Source organism: Budorcas taxicolor, chromosome 10 (assembly GCF_023091745.1).
Source record: "Budorcas taxicolor isolate Tak-1 chromosome 10, Takin1.1, whole genome shotgun sequence".
In the NCBI taxonomy this organism is placed as follows: domain Eukaryota; kingdom Metazoa; phylum Chordata; class Mammalia; order Artiodactyla; family Bovidae; genus Budorcas; species Budorcas taxicolor.
The window spans coordinates 44,068,998-44,084,916 of NC_068919.1; the positions used below are offsets into that span (position 1 = coordinate 44,068,998).

A 15,919-nucleotide genomic window follows, 5' to 3' on the forward strand; every position below is an offset into this window, starting at 1 on the left:
CTTAACTCTGGAATATGCAAGGCATTAGGGAATTACTTAAAGAGTTTTAGAAACAACTGAATAAATGTCATTTTAAATATTTAACAAAGAATAATAAAGAGCAACATACATCCAAATGTGTTAAACATCAAATCTTAACAAAATAGATCCAACCAAAACTAATGCTGCTGCTGCTGCGTCGCTTCAGTCGTGTCCGACTCTGTGCGACCCCAGAGACGGAAGCCCACCAGGCCCGCTGTCCCTGGCATTCTCCAGGCAAGAACGCTGGAGGGGGTTGTTATTTCCTTCTCCAATGCATGAAAGTGAAAAGTGAAGGTGAAGTCGCTCAGTTGTGTCCGACTCTTCGCGACCCCATGGACTGCAGCCCACCAGGCTCCTCCATCCATGAGATTTCCAGGCAAGAGTACTGGAGTGGGGTGCCATTGCCTTCTCCAGAATGGGATATTAATCATCCATTAAAAAGAATGCAATAAACTAATGCAGACTGTGGAATAAGGTTTATTTTGCTAATTCTGTGTACAGACCTTAATGTCCCATAAATGAATCACTGATTAGAAAGGTAACAGCTTTATGCTGTCTTTTTAAAAAATTCAGGCCACTTGTGTCAAACTCTTCAAGTTAGCACACTATTATAGTATATCTGGGTAATTCTCAATTAAATATCAGCAAGACAAGGCACAGCAAATCTATACAGCAAATGCTTTCATCATGGCATCATAGCTTGTTGTGCTATAGCTAGTGAAAACCTAGAAGTGGTTCCAATAGCGCTAAATTATAGGTAGCTTTAGTGCTTGTTTTATGTTTTGGACAATTCTTGTCTAACTTATATTTATAAATATTTTTAAATACAAGCAAGTATACAGCCATACTTAGTGCTGCAACTTTAAAACAGAAATTTCTGATCACTCCTCTTTCAACTGTGTGAATAAGTTTAACTGAGGAAAATCTAAGGCTGTAAAATGAGCTATTAAACCACAATCTATGAGAATTAGAATTTTCCTAATACTGTATAAGTAACACAATACAACTGGATTCTGAGACTGAGAAGCCTGCAACTATCCAAACTCCATTGTTGATTCATCAAAAATAGCCTCAATCTTTTTTTCTTTTAACTGATAGATTTTTCTTTTCTGTTTGGTATATTACAAAGCTTCATTATTTCATTTGACAGCATTCTACTGCTTGAAAAAATGTCTGAAAACTACTTAACTTGATCTTGCCTTCAAAGAAGGGTAAAGCCAAGCCATACAATTAGGCTGGATTGGTTTTCTTTTCTTTAGTCTTAAAAAATATCTTTAAATATTTAAAATTAAAAAAAACTGAAATAGTTGATTTACAGTTTTGTGTTAGTTTCAGGTGTACAGCAAAGTGATTTAGATATGTACATTTTTCTCAGATTCTTTTCTAAGTTATTACAAGATATTTAATGTAGTTCTCTGTGCTATATAGTAAACCATTGTTCAACTGTTTCATATATAGTGATATGTGTTTGTTAATTCCACACTCCTAATTTATCCCCTCCCTCTTTCCCTCTGGTAACCATAAGTTTAGTCTTCTATGTCTGTGAGTCTGCTTCTGTTTTGTAAACAAAAGTCATTGGGTTCCTTTTTAGAATTCCACATATAAGTGATACAGAATTCACTTAACTGGGATTTTTTGATAATCTATTACCACGTTCAAAATTACCCTTTAAAATAGGCTCTCTTAACTCTCTCCTTGCCAACAAGCTTATTTTCTCCCAAACTCAGAAATTCACCTAACTTTCTGCAAAAGCTCTACAGCTGCAATTTAAGTTTCAGCATCAATGAGCAAGGAGCCAAATCAAGAAACACTTCTAGGTTCTTAAGTCTATTTTTTGTAGAAAATTTTCCCTACTCTTGAACTCTGCTCTGACACCTACCTATTAGTTCTCCATTCATCCCTTGCAATTAATCTTACGAGTTTCTCAAACCTTAATCAGACTCCTTTTCCCATGCTCCCCAATACCCTGCACTTCTTCACCTCTGCACTCATCAACCATCTTTGCTGTCCCAGCACTTGGTATGCAGTAACGAAAAAAAAAAAGTTAAATGAACTGCAAGCAGGTATTAAATCAAATCACCACTTCCACTTCACAAGAATCATAAATTGTTAAAGATAATCAGTGCTCATTATTCATTTTACAGATGAGGAAACTAAGGTACAAAATTGGAAGCTAAGTTGCCTAAGGTTCCGAAACTGGTGAATGACCACAGGAAACAGAACCAGGGATTCCCGAGTCAGGAGGTATCTTCGCATAGCACCACGCCACCCTTATTTAAATTTCAGGCCCTATTTGACACAAAGCAGGACTGGGCAAACTACTGATAAAATGTTCAGAGCAAGGAATTTCTGAAAAAACAACTTGGCTTACCCCTTCTCTCCAAAATGTATAAGGAAAGATAATAGGGATTTGGCGTTTTCCTGGGAAAAGAAGGCCCCACCAGCCGATTGTGGAGCATGACACCCTATTCCAGAAGCTAAACTATAAAGCCGGAGGTCAAAATTCGGCGCTTGGAGATAGACAGCAGCCTTTTTATTAAATTTCTTCATTCTCATCAACTTTTTAGTCCTTTTTCCGCTTCCCCGTTTGCTTAGTCAGTACACATCCCAGAGCTCCTTCCCGCCTCGGACCCAAACCGGTCTTACTGTATGATCTCCTCACTGACATCCAGGCCAAAACTTTTCCGCAACTGCTCCGTGCACCAGCCCACCAGCTGCTGGCGGTACGCCGCCCCTGCCACCGCCATTTTCCCGAGCCGGAACCAGCTGGGCTGCAAAAGCTCGGCGTTCTACACCGGACTAGGCCCCTAGCAAAACCGACCTCGCTCGCGCGGGTTCCGCCAGCCTGCACCGCCCCGAGCCTTAGCACCGCCCCCAACGCAGATCCCTCCCACCTATGCCTCCTCCCACTTCTTCCCGCCCGGTGTTTGCACTTGAATCGGAGCTCAATCTGCCCATGGTTCTTCCGCATTGTCAGATGTAGGGCTCGAAAACTGGGAATTCTAAGACGATACAAATGTCTCTAAAAACTACAGTTTAGGAAACAATACCCCGTAACCTAAGAGGCCAGCTTTTATATTGTTCTGGTTTTATTGAAAACACTTAAAAGACCACTTGAAAGCTGTAAGGGTTTTCTCTGGTAGCAGAGGCTTTATAATACTGTTAGTCGTCTAATATCTGATTCAGGCTACTTTTAAAACCGCTATTTGCTTTTTTGAGCCAGGTCTTTTTTATTAGCGCCAAGACAACTCTGTAACCTCGAGGGAGGAAAAAGAAAAAACTTTAATAAAACAGGTGCTGGGATTTGGCTTTGATGACCTTCAATATGAGTTCTCTATTGATTTTTAAGAAGTTAAAGGTGCATATATATGGGAAAGGTGCATATATATATATATATATATATATATATATATATATATGGCTCGGTTTCCCTGGTGGCTCAGAAGTTAAAGCGTCTGCCTGCAATGCGGGGGACCTGGGTTCGATCCCTGGGGTCGGGAAGATCCCCTGGAGAGGGAAATGGCAACCCACTCCAGTATTCTTGCCTGGAGAATCCCATGGACGGAGAAGTCCACGGGGTCGCAAAGAGTCGGACACGACTGAGCGACTTAACTTTTCACTTTCGTATGGGAATCTAGAAAGATGGTACTGATAATAAATTACATGTAGGGCAGCAGTGGAGACACGTAGAGAACAGAATTGTAGACACAGTTGGAAGGAGAGAGTGGGAGGAGTTGAGAGAGTAGCTTGGAAACATATTACCCTATGTAAAATAGCTAATGGATATTTGCTGTATGATGCAGGGAGCTCAAATCCGGTGCTCTGTGACAACCTAGAGGAGTGGGATAGAGTGCGAGGTGGGAAAGCGGTTCAAGAGGGAGGGGACATATGTATTTCTATGGCTCATTCATGTTGATGTACGACAGAGACCAGTACAATATTGTAAAGCAGTTATCCTCCAATTAAAAACAAAAATTTTAGAAAAGAAGTTAAGGGCTTTTCAACTAAAGATAACCAGAGTTAAGGATCTTTTTGCTACTCCCTTTTCCTCTGGGACAACAAACTGGGGAAAATTTAGCCAGCTTTCTCTGGAAACCTGATATATTTCATTGGTCAATTTAATTGACTGGCTTTGTGTTACATGTATAGGCTTTTCATAATTACATTAATTGGATGTTGTTCCTACCTTATGTTAGTTTTCACCGATATAATCAAAATCAGATGTGTTGATTTATGTTGAGACTAGACTATTTTATTAATTTGAAAAATATATGGCTTTCTCATTAAAAGAAGACTGAATTTTCATAAATTATGGGTACAAGTTTTGTTTCTTCATAGAAATCTGCTACATTTAATACAAATTATAACTTATCCAAATCCTTTACCTGTTTTTATACATGCTCTCTTCCCATTACTAGAGGAATAACTTCTTGAAGACAGAGTAATTTAAGCTTTTTGTACAATAGGACATTCTAGCTCCTCAAGAATAAAAGTGTTCTTTTTTCACAAGGAATATGTTATTGATTGTACTATTTGTAATATATGCAATGTAAAGCCATTTATAATATTACCATTTATTAAAATAAATTTATGCCTGAGCAAAGCAAGCACACCTATTTAATATGCCTTAAGGATATTCGTTTGTATAAATTTAGGCAGAAATTTCATACTACATACTACAACTTTCTTAATGCCTTAGGCCTTTAAATTTTTCAGGTTCACGCTATAAAACTGTCTAGTTTATTTAACAGGAACGGAGAAGCACTTTTCCAAAGCAAACATTTAAATTAAGAATTTTTAAGTATCACTGCTTTTCCCCTAAGTTTTTACTCTAATATGCCTCCTTCCTTATTATAATTGGTGTTAAAAAGACAGACATACAAACAGATATAGTAATACGTAGTTTGCCTCTGTGTGTAAAGATATATTTGCAATACTTAAAGCAATTTACTTGGCATGTTGACCAAGAGAAAAGACCAGCAGATTCTCTATGCAGCTCTAATCTCTACAAGGATCTGGGAACTGGGTAATTCAGTCCTTTGTAGAAGCCACTTAACTGAAAAGGAAATAGTGTGCATTGAAGAAACATTGTATACTGAGAGGGGTCTGATGATAAAGAACAAGGAGGAGAGAACCCTGGGGCTTGTTGATTTTTCTGACAGGACTTTGGCTGTAATCTTAGTCTCTAAGATTTAGACAAAGCTACAGATAATTTGCAATACCACCCCTCCTATTATAATGTTAATTTAATCTGCTGTCTAGATTCTCTAATTCAAAAACAAAGTAATTGTTGATTCTTTTAAAGCACTAAGTAGCCTTTATTCTGAAAGTTCAAGCATAATTTATTGGAGAGAATTAATGCCATGCTTACACTTTCAGGGTTGCCTTTCAAGTGCGGGTTTAACAAAGTACATCCTAAGGCAATTTCATCTGATCAGGTTTTGTGCCTGGTCTTCACCGTGTGAAAATCATTCCCCAGGTGTATTGTGAGTAATTAAGATAAGCATAGGGATAGAAAATAGTTATGAGTCCTAGTCTAAAGTCCTGTTCACTACGTGTCACAGATGTACCCTTAACAGATTTGACATATTTTTTAAGGAATTCTGATTCCATATAGGTCTAGAGAAAATGTTTTATTATTATAATGTTTATTTTTATGTAGGTACATTGGCTTAGGCCCTAAAGAGTCTGCCTGCAATGTGGGAGCCCGAGGTTGGATCCCTGGGTCGGGAAGATCCGCTGGAGAAGGAAATGGCTACTCACTCCAGCATTCTTATCTGGAGAATTCCATGGACAGAAGAGCCTGGCGGGCTACAGGCCATGGGGTCGCGTCAGACACGACTGAGCGACTAACACTTTGACTTTTTAAAATGTACAATTTGCTCAGTTTTTTCTTGTTTCACACCATCTTAGAAAGTTTCATTAAAAAAAATATTTTTATTCCTGTAAATAGAGAATTCCCTAGCAGTCCAGTGTTAAGGACTCGGGGATTTCTGCTGCCTGGATTCGATCCCTAATCCAAGAACTAAGATCCCACAATCTACACCTCCTGGCCAAGGGGGTAAGAAAATCATCCCTGTAAATAAAATGTATTAGCGTTTGACCATTCCATAGAGTTTTTTAGTATGGATGCTGTAAAGAGAGTTCATGCCTGAGACGTTAAAAAGTCCGCTACATTTCAGGAGTCACTTCCAGGAGTGAGACTGTAGTTAATTTTTGAAGAAATGTTGGAATTCGCTGTCTTTCCCGGGTTTTCTTTTCTAAGCAGGCTGTTTTATCCAGTTCACAATCTTAGCACGTATCTTAGCACCCAACACACAGGGCATCCTAGGAAAGCGCCCTGGCACCTCCCACCTAAGGAGGGTACGAATCACAAGCTTCTACAAGTTGATGGACGGGTCGACACTGCGCCCAGCTCCGCCGTGATCACCACTGGACACTGACGATTGGTTGCGCGTGAAAGGCGCGGAACCAATGGGAGTGGCGGTCTGGGAGAGTTGGTGGAGCGCGCGGGAAAGGGACCGATATAAACTGTGGCGGGAGATTCGTATTCTGGGCCTTGTCCCGTGAAACATTTTCGGCTGGAGAGTCAGTTGCTCTCCTCTCGAGTTCGAACATGGTGCGGACTAAAGCAGACAGTGTGCCTGGCAGGTACAGAAAAGGTGAGGCAGTCGGGCACAATAGTGGAGGGCAGATGGTTCTCTGGGCAGCTCCGCTATGGGCAGGAGAAGAGGGGGCCTCCCCTCCTGTCCGCCAAACTGGTCCAGCCCGCCAGGAAGCAGCAGCCTGATCCCTTTAACCAGGAGGAAAAAGCGGCGGGGACAGGAGAGGGTTGTCTGCTGTTCTGGATCGCGGGGCTCTCCTCTCCAATCCTTTCCAATAGGCTGGGTCGGAGAGTGTGGTGAGAACGTGGCTCCCAGCCTCTTCGTGCCCCCTTCTGAATGCCCCCCTTTCCTTCTCTCCGCAGTGGTGGCTTCTCGAGCCCCCAGGAAGGTGCTTGGTTCCTCGACTTCCGCTAATTCCACGCCGCTTTCCTCAAGGAAAGGTAAAAACGCCCTTGCAAGCTCCTACATGAACCCTCTCAAAAGGAGATCAGGCCAGGCACCACTGATCCCCATACCCACTGCGGAGTTTCTTTTCTTGAGATCCTCACCTCCCCCAGAATTTCTTTCTTCCTTGCCTGTTGATGTAATGAGCGAGCCTTGGTCTCTTTGGCGGGCTGGGGTAGAGATGGAGCGGTCGCACGGTCTTCAAAAATTTCAAGCCTTGGGTTAGGGACGGACACACTTTCTCTTCAAACCTGTTTTTCTTTTCTGCCTTAGCGTTGTTATTTTTCTTAATATTTACAACTGGACTTTTTCTTGTATGAGGCTACTTAAGCACCTGTTTACTAGAATTGAGAGGTTAGTTGACAATGCTAATCACGTTTTTGTTTTCATTTCTGCATATTGTTCTTTGTCTTTCCTATTACCTTCCTTTCTTCCCTTTTTCTTTTTCTTTTAAGTTTGGTGTGTGTGTGTGTGTGTGTGTGTGTGTGTGTGTGTGTGTTCCAACCTTGCAGCTCCTGATTCTGTTTTTGGGACATTAGGAGGGAAACCTGGGCCAGGGAAAGAGCTTCACATTATTCCTTCTGTGCTAGGAGAGGTTGAGAAAATACACTGCCATCTGGTATCTCTCATTCCTTTTAGAAGGAAGTTGAGCAGTTTGGAAGATTATTTCTGCAAGCTCTAGTTAAGAACATACAGGAAAAAGCGTGTCAAACTTTAGTATGACAGTACATAAGACTAACTGAATAGCTCTGTTTGTGGACAAAATATGAAAAATATTTTCTAGTTGTAAACATCTTGTTAATGCTATTTTTCTAGGGTAAAGAATACATATAATAATGTTCTGCATTGTTATATTAATGTATAATGTGCTATTGACTGAATACAACTTTATCATGTCATATTTTAAAATTCACTTTAAAGATAGATGTACCACCACTTAATATCCTTTAGATTTGATGTTAAAGAATTGTTTCCCTTTAAGAAATGGAAATTATATTCTTAATTTTTATTTAGTTCTGTTTTATTTTATAGTTGAAAATAAGTATGCAGGAGGGAATCCAGTTTGTGTGCGCCCAACTCCCAAGTGGCAAAAAGGGATTGGAGAATTCTTCAGGCTGTCCCCTAAAGATTCAGAAAAAGAGAATAGAATTCCTGAGGAGGCAGGAAGCAGTGGCTTGGGAAAAGCAAAGAGAAAGTAAGTTTTCATATTCTGAAGTATGAAGAAATATTCTTGAAAATAAAAGACAACTAAATATTGAGTAACTTTAAATTTTCTCTTTGAGCAGATAAGAAAATACAAACCAGAAGTTTTTTAAACTATGCTAACCTCTTATTATGTCATTCCCAAATTTCAAGCATCAATGAAAGGTATTATTTTTACTCATTTACTCAAAGAGGATCAGTTCCCATTCAGATGACAAGTGCTACTTTATTAACCATGAACTTCTGGTCTTTATTCTCTCTCTCTCTTTTTTTTTTTCTATTTTCTATAGTCCTTTTTATTTTCAAAAAGTAATTTCCATGTTGGTTTACCTTGATTTCCATTAACCCCACCTTTCAAAAAACTAGTAGTCCAGGTTCCACAGGAAATATATAACCAATGTGGAAAAGTTGGAAAATACAGAAATCCCCATCACTTAGAAACAACCAGGACTAACACCATGGTATATTTTCTTTACAACTTCTCTGTAAATACATAAAGATACTTAAAAACAAAACAAGATGGGGATAAAACTGCACACATGCAGAATTCATTGTGTAAACTTTTTAAGAAGATACTTAAATCATGCTTTCAAGCTTTTTTTTTTTTTTTTGCATGGCTCTTTTTAGTTTATTGCATGAAGGAGTTACACTAGTCCAAGTTAAAAGAAGACCCCAAATGGTTACATTATACAAGCTGTGAAGTTTTTAAACTTGTGAAAAGGGACAGAGGGGAAATTCTACTCATTGAAAGGAAATCCTCACTTAAGCTTCAGTGAGCCAAAAACTCTTAAAACCCGTGAACCTTCAGCTGGTGGTCCTTAGCCAGTCCAATCTCTACCAGGAACTGGCATATGTTCTTGCGCTGGTCACCCTGTATCTGAATTACTTCTCCATATTCTGGATGCTCAATTACAGTACCAATGCAGGCAAATTTCTGCTTCAACACCTTCACTGGTTTCTTTTTATCATAATCATCAGCGATCCCTTAGACAGTAGTAAGGGTCTTCCTGCCGTTTCTCTGTTGAATTATTATATGGATATAATCCTCAGTGTCCGCAGGAAGCAGATCATCACCCTTACTTACATCAGCAAAGGCGTCGAAAAAGAAGAGGTTCTGGAAAGCAGACATGATTCCTTTTCCTCGGTGGAAACGGCCTGTGGGAGGCAGCGGCGGGAGAAGGCGGGCAGGGGGTACCAAGCCTTGGGAAGTGAGGGGCCTCGAGCGGGAGGCTGCTGAGTCCTCGGTGGTGGCTCAGTGACTGGGGCTGCTTTCAAGCTTTTAATGTCAGGAAAATGCTCGTGATAAATGTTGAGCAAAACTGGATTCAAAAGTACAATCATTATTGCATAAAAGACATGTATATAAATACACCAAATCTCTGTACAAAATATACCAAATATCATGAGGGATGTCACTGGGTAAAAACCTCTCCTCACACTCAGTGCTACCAATTTTCAACAACAAACATATTTTAAGAATCTGGGGGGGAAATACTTTTAGGAGGAAAAAACAAGGGAAACCTGCTTTTTAAATAGATTTATGAGAAATAGTGCAGACTCTCTAAAGAGTGTTGAAGTTTTCATTTCAAAAATAAATTATTTGACTGGAGGTGGGGCATGGTGAGCGTGGGTGGTATGACATCACTGCCATTATGAAGCCTTCTGATTTAAGACCCTGCTAGATAACCTCCCAGCACCAGCCAGGAGCAGGTGATCCCCCTGGGCACCAAGCAGCAAGCCGGCCCAAGGTAGAGTGATCAACATGGACAAGTGGGCGGTGGCCGGGCTCACACTGGGGCTGCTGCTTCTGGTACTGCTCCTACCCAAGCAAGTTTATTCATCCGTTCCTTTAACCAGCACAGAAGGTCCTCCAGTCCAAACCACAGCGGTGAGCTGTGCCTTGCGGTCAACAGCTGGTCTCCTTGTTGTCTTGCTTGCCATTCTACATCTCTACCATTAAGAGACTTGGCCAAGAAGCATCTAGGTTTACCAACCCATATTCTAAAGCCCAGTCCGAGTGGCATCTAGAAATTCTGTGTCAGGAAGAAAATAAGAAAGTCTTCATCAAATCCATTAATTCTACCCCTTATTTTATTAAGGCAGAGAATGTTGAGAGTCTCAAATTGGATTAGTTTAAAGAGCATCTGAAGAATTTGAGCAGATAATGACAGCCAACATTAAACCTCCTGGAGTTTCATTATAAGAATGGAGACAATATCAGGAATTAATGATGTGATTAAATGTAACAAGAGACATGGACACTTCAAACTACCTTGCATCTAGATAAGAATAATTGCATCTTCATCTAGAGAAAAAGGATGAGCTATGGAATGGAGATTCAGTTTTCATTTTGGTTCAAGAAATCTAGAAGGTAAACAAGTAGGTGATGCAAAAAGCTTCAGTGATTCTGTTTATGATGTACACTGGAAGGAATCAGCAGTTATTAAATCCTCTGTGTATTGTTTCAGCAGTCCTGGTTTAATGCTGATACACTCTCCATAAGGTTTTACATTGTTTTCATTGTTCTCTTGGGAACTTAACTCTTTTCCTCTGGGCTTTTGAATTTGACTTTGCATTTGGATTTCTGTAATAACTGAGATGTTCCAAGGCAATAATGGGTTGGAATATACTACAAATCCAAACATAGGTAATCCCTACATATGTATTTAAAAGTCAAATTACAGTTATTTCCTGTCAAACATTCCCATCCAACAATAGTGCCAGATTAGTTTAGCTAATTCTGATCTCTTAACTTGATTCCAAAGATTAGAAGTACATTGACTTCAAACAATCTTAAAATATTGCTTTTTATTTCTGCATGTACTGAATAATTTTTAAAACCTAAAAATTGATGTTTTGAAGGCGTGTTTGATAAATTTGGAAATTAAGAGGCAAATATATGAAGGAGGTAAAAAATAATGTGTATTAGGTAGTTGGGAAGTGAAGACTGGAAACTTGTCTGCATTAAATTCATAACTGTTTTGTGCTTTCTGTAAATATACATTTATATATTAAACTTGAATAAGAATAGCTACACGTGGAACACTTTTTACATCAGTCATTATTTTTAGATGATTCTAAACCTAAGTGGACTTGATTCTGGAAAGTAAAACTTTGAAACTGCCTTGATGTATAGAAATCTATTTAGAAGTAAAAATCATTGGTTACATGTTCATACAATGATGCTTAAATGATCAGTATTTAATACTTATAGTATTCTAAATAAATTTTAAACAATATTTGTCATTTTTAGAAATCTAAACAGGAACAACCAGACCTAACATCCATCTCAAGTTATGTGAGATCCATGTGTGTGAATGAACACACTCTTGCTTCATATCTGAACACTGTACACCTATTTTGGATTGTACATTGTGTTTGGATTTGATTTGCATTGAACACAGCTAGATAAAAGTAAATGGTTAAAGAGAAGTTAAAAAAAGGAATTAACATATAAAATGATATTTTTGCTTCTAAAATTTTAAGACAATATTGTTCATAAGATCATTTAGTAAATTATTATTGAGTGCTTACTATCCAACTTATGAGATATTTAAAAGGAATGTCAAATTCTGGAGCAGTAGCTGAACTTTGTACTTTGTTGCTATATCACTATTGTCATTTCTGTTAAAATAAAATCAACAAGCAAGAGGATACATTTTTGGACAGAGTATTTTTTAACAGACTTATTATCATGATCCTAAAAGTCTCTTTTAGGATCTTCTCATTTACTGGCACCATTCTTCCTTATTGTTTCTCATACTAATATGAACAAACTAATAGTCAATATTCAAGAATATTCAACAATCCTCTTGAATTATTTGTGCCTTCAATAAAGGGCTTCCCTGATGGCTCAGAGGTTAAAGCGTCTGCCCACAAGGCGGGAGACCCGGGTTCGATCCCTGGGTTCGATCCCTGGGTCGGGAAGATCCCCTGGAGAAGGAAATGGCAACCCACTCCAGTATTCTTGCCTGGAGAATTCCATGGATGGAGGAGCCTGGCGGGCTACAGTCTATGGGGTTGCAAAGAGTCAGACAACTTCACTTCACTTCAATTAAAGAAACAAAATATTTGGCAATATAGCCAAATATGGCTGTACCATTGATCATTATAGCAATAAAACCTATATTGCAGGTTTCTTATCATATAGTGAAAGATTACACATATAGTCTCATAAAGAACTTTGATCCATAGTATAATAAAATCTGTGACATAAAACTAGGCCTCTTTCTTAGATTTGTTATTGTTTGAGAGTTGCATTTATCCCTTTATAGTAAATCAATAGATTGACTTTTTTCTCCCAGTTTTACTGAGACGTAATTGACAAACAGCACTATGTAAGTTTAAGGTGTACAGTCTAGTGATTTGACTTACCTACATCATGAAATGATTACCACAGTAGGTTTAGTGAACATCTATCTCATATTGATGCATTGAAGAAATAGAAAAATTTTTTTCCTTGTGATAGGAACTCTTTCAATAGTTTATTATTGATTATAAATGGAAAACTACCAGTATATCAGAAGGACTTCTATTATAATCTCCCTAGTTCTTTATCTGGAATATAGCTACTCTTACGGCTTTATTATTCTCACAAAGGCAGGGTAAATTTCCCTGTTGCATAGGGGAGACTCTGAATCAAGAAAAACTGTCTTCTTAAAACCTTAAATCAGGTCTTTGAAGAAAAGAATTTTGGATTACAATAGTGTTCATTTGTTAACTTCATTTAATTTCCAGGAAAATACAGTGAAGACCTCTTGGTAATGTAATAGTGGATGAGTCAATGGTAATGTTACACCAAGTCAGAATATCCTTGTTTTAGCTTCCTTCTTTCACCTTCTAGCTCCATGTCTAGATCTAATTTGAAAACTGGCTGTTTTAGGATAGATTTCACAAATCTTTACCAGCTCTAAAAAATTCTGATTTAAAAATTTTAATTGACTTTTTCTCTATAAAAATTATACTGAGTACCAGAGGACTTTGGGATAGTGTAAGTTGTTTTTCAAAAGCTATGTTTACCATATGCCAACAATACAATTTGGGCATTTTCTAATTAGATAATGCATTCATAAATTCCAAAGGATATACAGTCAAATATGACAACTTGCTGTTGTCTCTGTTCAAGTGGAATGGTTGAATTTTTTTGCTTTCTATTATCACGGAGTTCTTGCTGAAGGATTATACTGCTTCATCAACCTACTTAACACATTGAAAGAAGATGGTATAGAAATAGAGATTCCCTCTTAAATAAAAATGGCAACATATTCTAAAGAGGAAACTGACTTGGCAAATTAAGAGGCAAAATAGATTATTAAAAATTTTTGTCACTTTAGTATTTGGAATTTGTAGGGATTTGTCAGTTTATGGGAGTTTAATTTTCTCTCATTTCTAGTCACTTGACCAGATCCACTGCACTGTTAATGTTCTTGATCTATGTAAGTTTTTAAAAACTATTCATGTTTTCATGTTTTATTTTTAAAACATTTGACTTGGGTGACTACCGAAGTTCTCTTTTCTTTCCACAGAGCATGCCCTTTGCCACCTGATCACACAGATGATGAAAAAGAATAGAACTTTCTTATTCACCCTTGACTGATGTCTCCTGTTTACTCTGGTATTCTAGGATGTAAATTTGCATAAATGTATTTGTTCCAATTAGTTTTGTTGAGTAGGCATTTAATTTAAAAAATTAGGCTTTTTTACATTTAGTTATTCAAAAGCAAGTAGTTATGATACTGGAAAATCTGTAAGATTAATTACGGTTAACACAGTATTTGGTTTCCTTTACCTATTATTAAACTTTTTCTTGCTAAAATTATTACATGGTATTCTAATTATGAATCTGCTGTATTTGAGATTTGCTTAGATCTTTGTACTGTTGCCATTTTATTGGCATTTGATTATTGGAATGATGCCATATTTTTCTTCCTTTTATTTGCTTTAAAAAAGCAGAGGCAGATTTTTGCACATTTAACAAGTAATGTTAATTAAACTGAACCTATACCCTTTTTAAGAAAGGGGGCCAAAGAGGCAATGTTGCAAAAATCTGGATGGCTGTCTACCTTCTCCTTAGAAAAATTTACGGGCAGTTTGGTCCTAAGGTTTAAAGGATTAATAAAGCTTCTGAAAACAACAGCAAAAATATAAAATTTTTTTATATTGGAATAGTGGAATTCCATAGTGGAATCAGACAGGAAAATTCCATAGGCTACTTTAAAAGAGAGGAATTTCCCTAGAATATACCTTTGGTTTAGTGTCATAAAATATTACCCTTTGGGCCTATGCTTTTAAAGTTGGAAATCAATAAAACATGAAAGACAGATCATGCCATAAACTCAGAACTGTCTAAAGTCCTTAGAGCTACTATCATGCTTTTCAAGATAACCAGGGGTATAGTCGAAGTGGGTATAGTAGTACTTAGTGACTGATATTTTTCTTCGTCATCAGGCTTTTTGCTCACTGACTTCCTGTTATCAAAGTTAGCCATATTTAACAGACATTCTTTTCTGAAGTTTGTTTTTAATAAATGAATACTTATTTTCATAAAACTATCCATGTGTGTGCTTTCTAAGATTTTATCCTGCTAGGTATTTCTATTTTATTCCTTCCAAATGCAAATCATTGTACAGGCCTGATTTTATGAACTTCCAAAATAAGTCCTGATGAGTATAGATTATATTTTTTGCTTAGATATTAAACATACTGTTACTGAATTGGGACCAGAATTTTATCCTAAGTTCTTCCTTGATAATTAGGCTTTTGATGGATTTGAAACCTGATTTGCTATTTTTCATTGATGGAGAGAGGAACTTAATAGAAAATGTGTCTAATGAAGTCTAATTTTGATATGTAATTGTTTCCCAAAAAATTTGACCTAAAGAAACTGCTCCTGCTGCTACTGCTGCTAAGTCACTTCAGTCGTGTCCGACTCTGTGTGACCCCATGGACTGCAGCCTACCAGGCTCTTCCATCCATGGGGTTTTCCAGGCAAGAGTACTGGAGTGGGTTGCAGTCTTTTCAAATACAATCCTTTCAAAATATACAATTGTTAGTGATGTCTAACTATATTAAGGAGGGCATGGCAACCCACCCCAGTATGCTTGCTTGGAGAATCCCATGGACAAAGGAGCCTGGTGGGTTACAGTCCATAGGGTCGCAAAGAGTTGGACACAAGTGACTTAGCAACAAAGCGACTTTATTAGGCAGACTTCCCAGGTGGTGCAGTGGTAATGAATCCAGCTGCCAACGAGGAGATGGAAGAGACGTGGGTTCGATCCCTGGCAAGAGATGCAGGTTTGATCCCTGGGTCAGGAATATCTCCTGGAGTAGGAAATATCAACCCACTCCAGCATTCTTGCCTGGAAAATTCCACGGACAGGGGAGTCTGGCAGGCTACAGTCCATGAGATCATAAAGAGTTGAACATGATTGAGCATACAGCACATACGTACAGCTTTATTAGAGGTCTCATGTCATCTGTTTCCTTGTCAAAGCTTTTTTAAAATGTAGATTGTCAGTTTAGCCTCTTCTAAACATAAATATGATCATGATGGTGTGATCACTCAGCTAGAGCCAGACATCCTGGAGTGCGATGTCAAGTGGGCCTTAGGAAGCATCACTACAAACAAAGCTAGTAGAGGTAATGGA

General features: G+C 38.1%; 2 protein-coding genes and 1 pseudogene across 3 annotated transcripts in view; 1 reads left to right on the plus strand and 2 right to left on the minus strand.

The window, feature by feature from the left end:
- The window catches only part of TRIP4 (thyroid hormone receptor interactor 4), a 50,387-nt gene extending 47,551 nt beyond the window's left edge, over nucleotides 1-2,836 (minus strand). The window contains exon 1 of one of the 2 annotated variants that reach the window (XM_052646889.1): nucleotides 2,668-2,836. In XM_052646889.1, the coding sequence (XP_052502849.1) occupies nucleotides 2,668-2,768 (101 nt within the window). In that variant the 5' untranslated portion in view covers nucleotides 2,769-2,836. Of the gene's footprint in view, nucleotides 1-2,392; nucleotides 2,578-2,667 lie in introns of those variants that run through there. The other variant, XM_052646888.1, reaches the window with a different exon arrangement.
- A 3,801-nt stretch (nucleotides 2,837-6,637) lies between these two features.
- Nucleotides 6,638-13,844, plus strand: PCLAF (PCNA clamp associated factor). The gene is made up of 4 exons (XM_052647043.1): nucleotides 6,638-6,683; nucleotides 6,989-7,066; nucleotides 8,103-8,265; nucleotides 13,799-13,844. Exons 1-4 carry the CDS (start codon nucleotides 6,638-6,640, stop codon nucleotides 13,842-13,844), a joined length of 333 nt encoding a protein of 110 aa, XP_052503003.1.
- On the minus strand, nucleotides 9,061-9,402 carry LOC128054412 (eukaryotic translation initiation factor 1-like; annotated as a pseudogene).
- Nucleotides 13,845-15,919: the final 2,075 nt, after the last annotated feature.

Excerpts from the sequence above, each read along its gene's own strand:
- PCLAF (XM_052647043.1), top strand. The coding sequence starts at position 6,638 with ATGGTGCGGACTAAAGCAGACAGTGTGCCTGGCAGGTACAGAAAAG. Across the intron at positions 6,684-6,988 it reads GCCTGGCAGGTACAGAAAAG|TGGTGGCTTCTCGAGCCCCC; the intron begins GTGAGGCAGTCG and ends TTCTCTCCGCAG. Across the intron at positions 8,266-13,798 it reads TTGGGAAAAGCAAAGAGAAA|AGCATGCCCTTTGCCACCTG; the intron begins GTAAGTTTTCAT and ends TTCTTTCCACAG.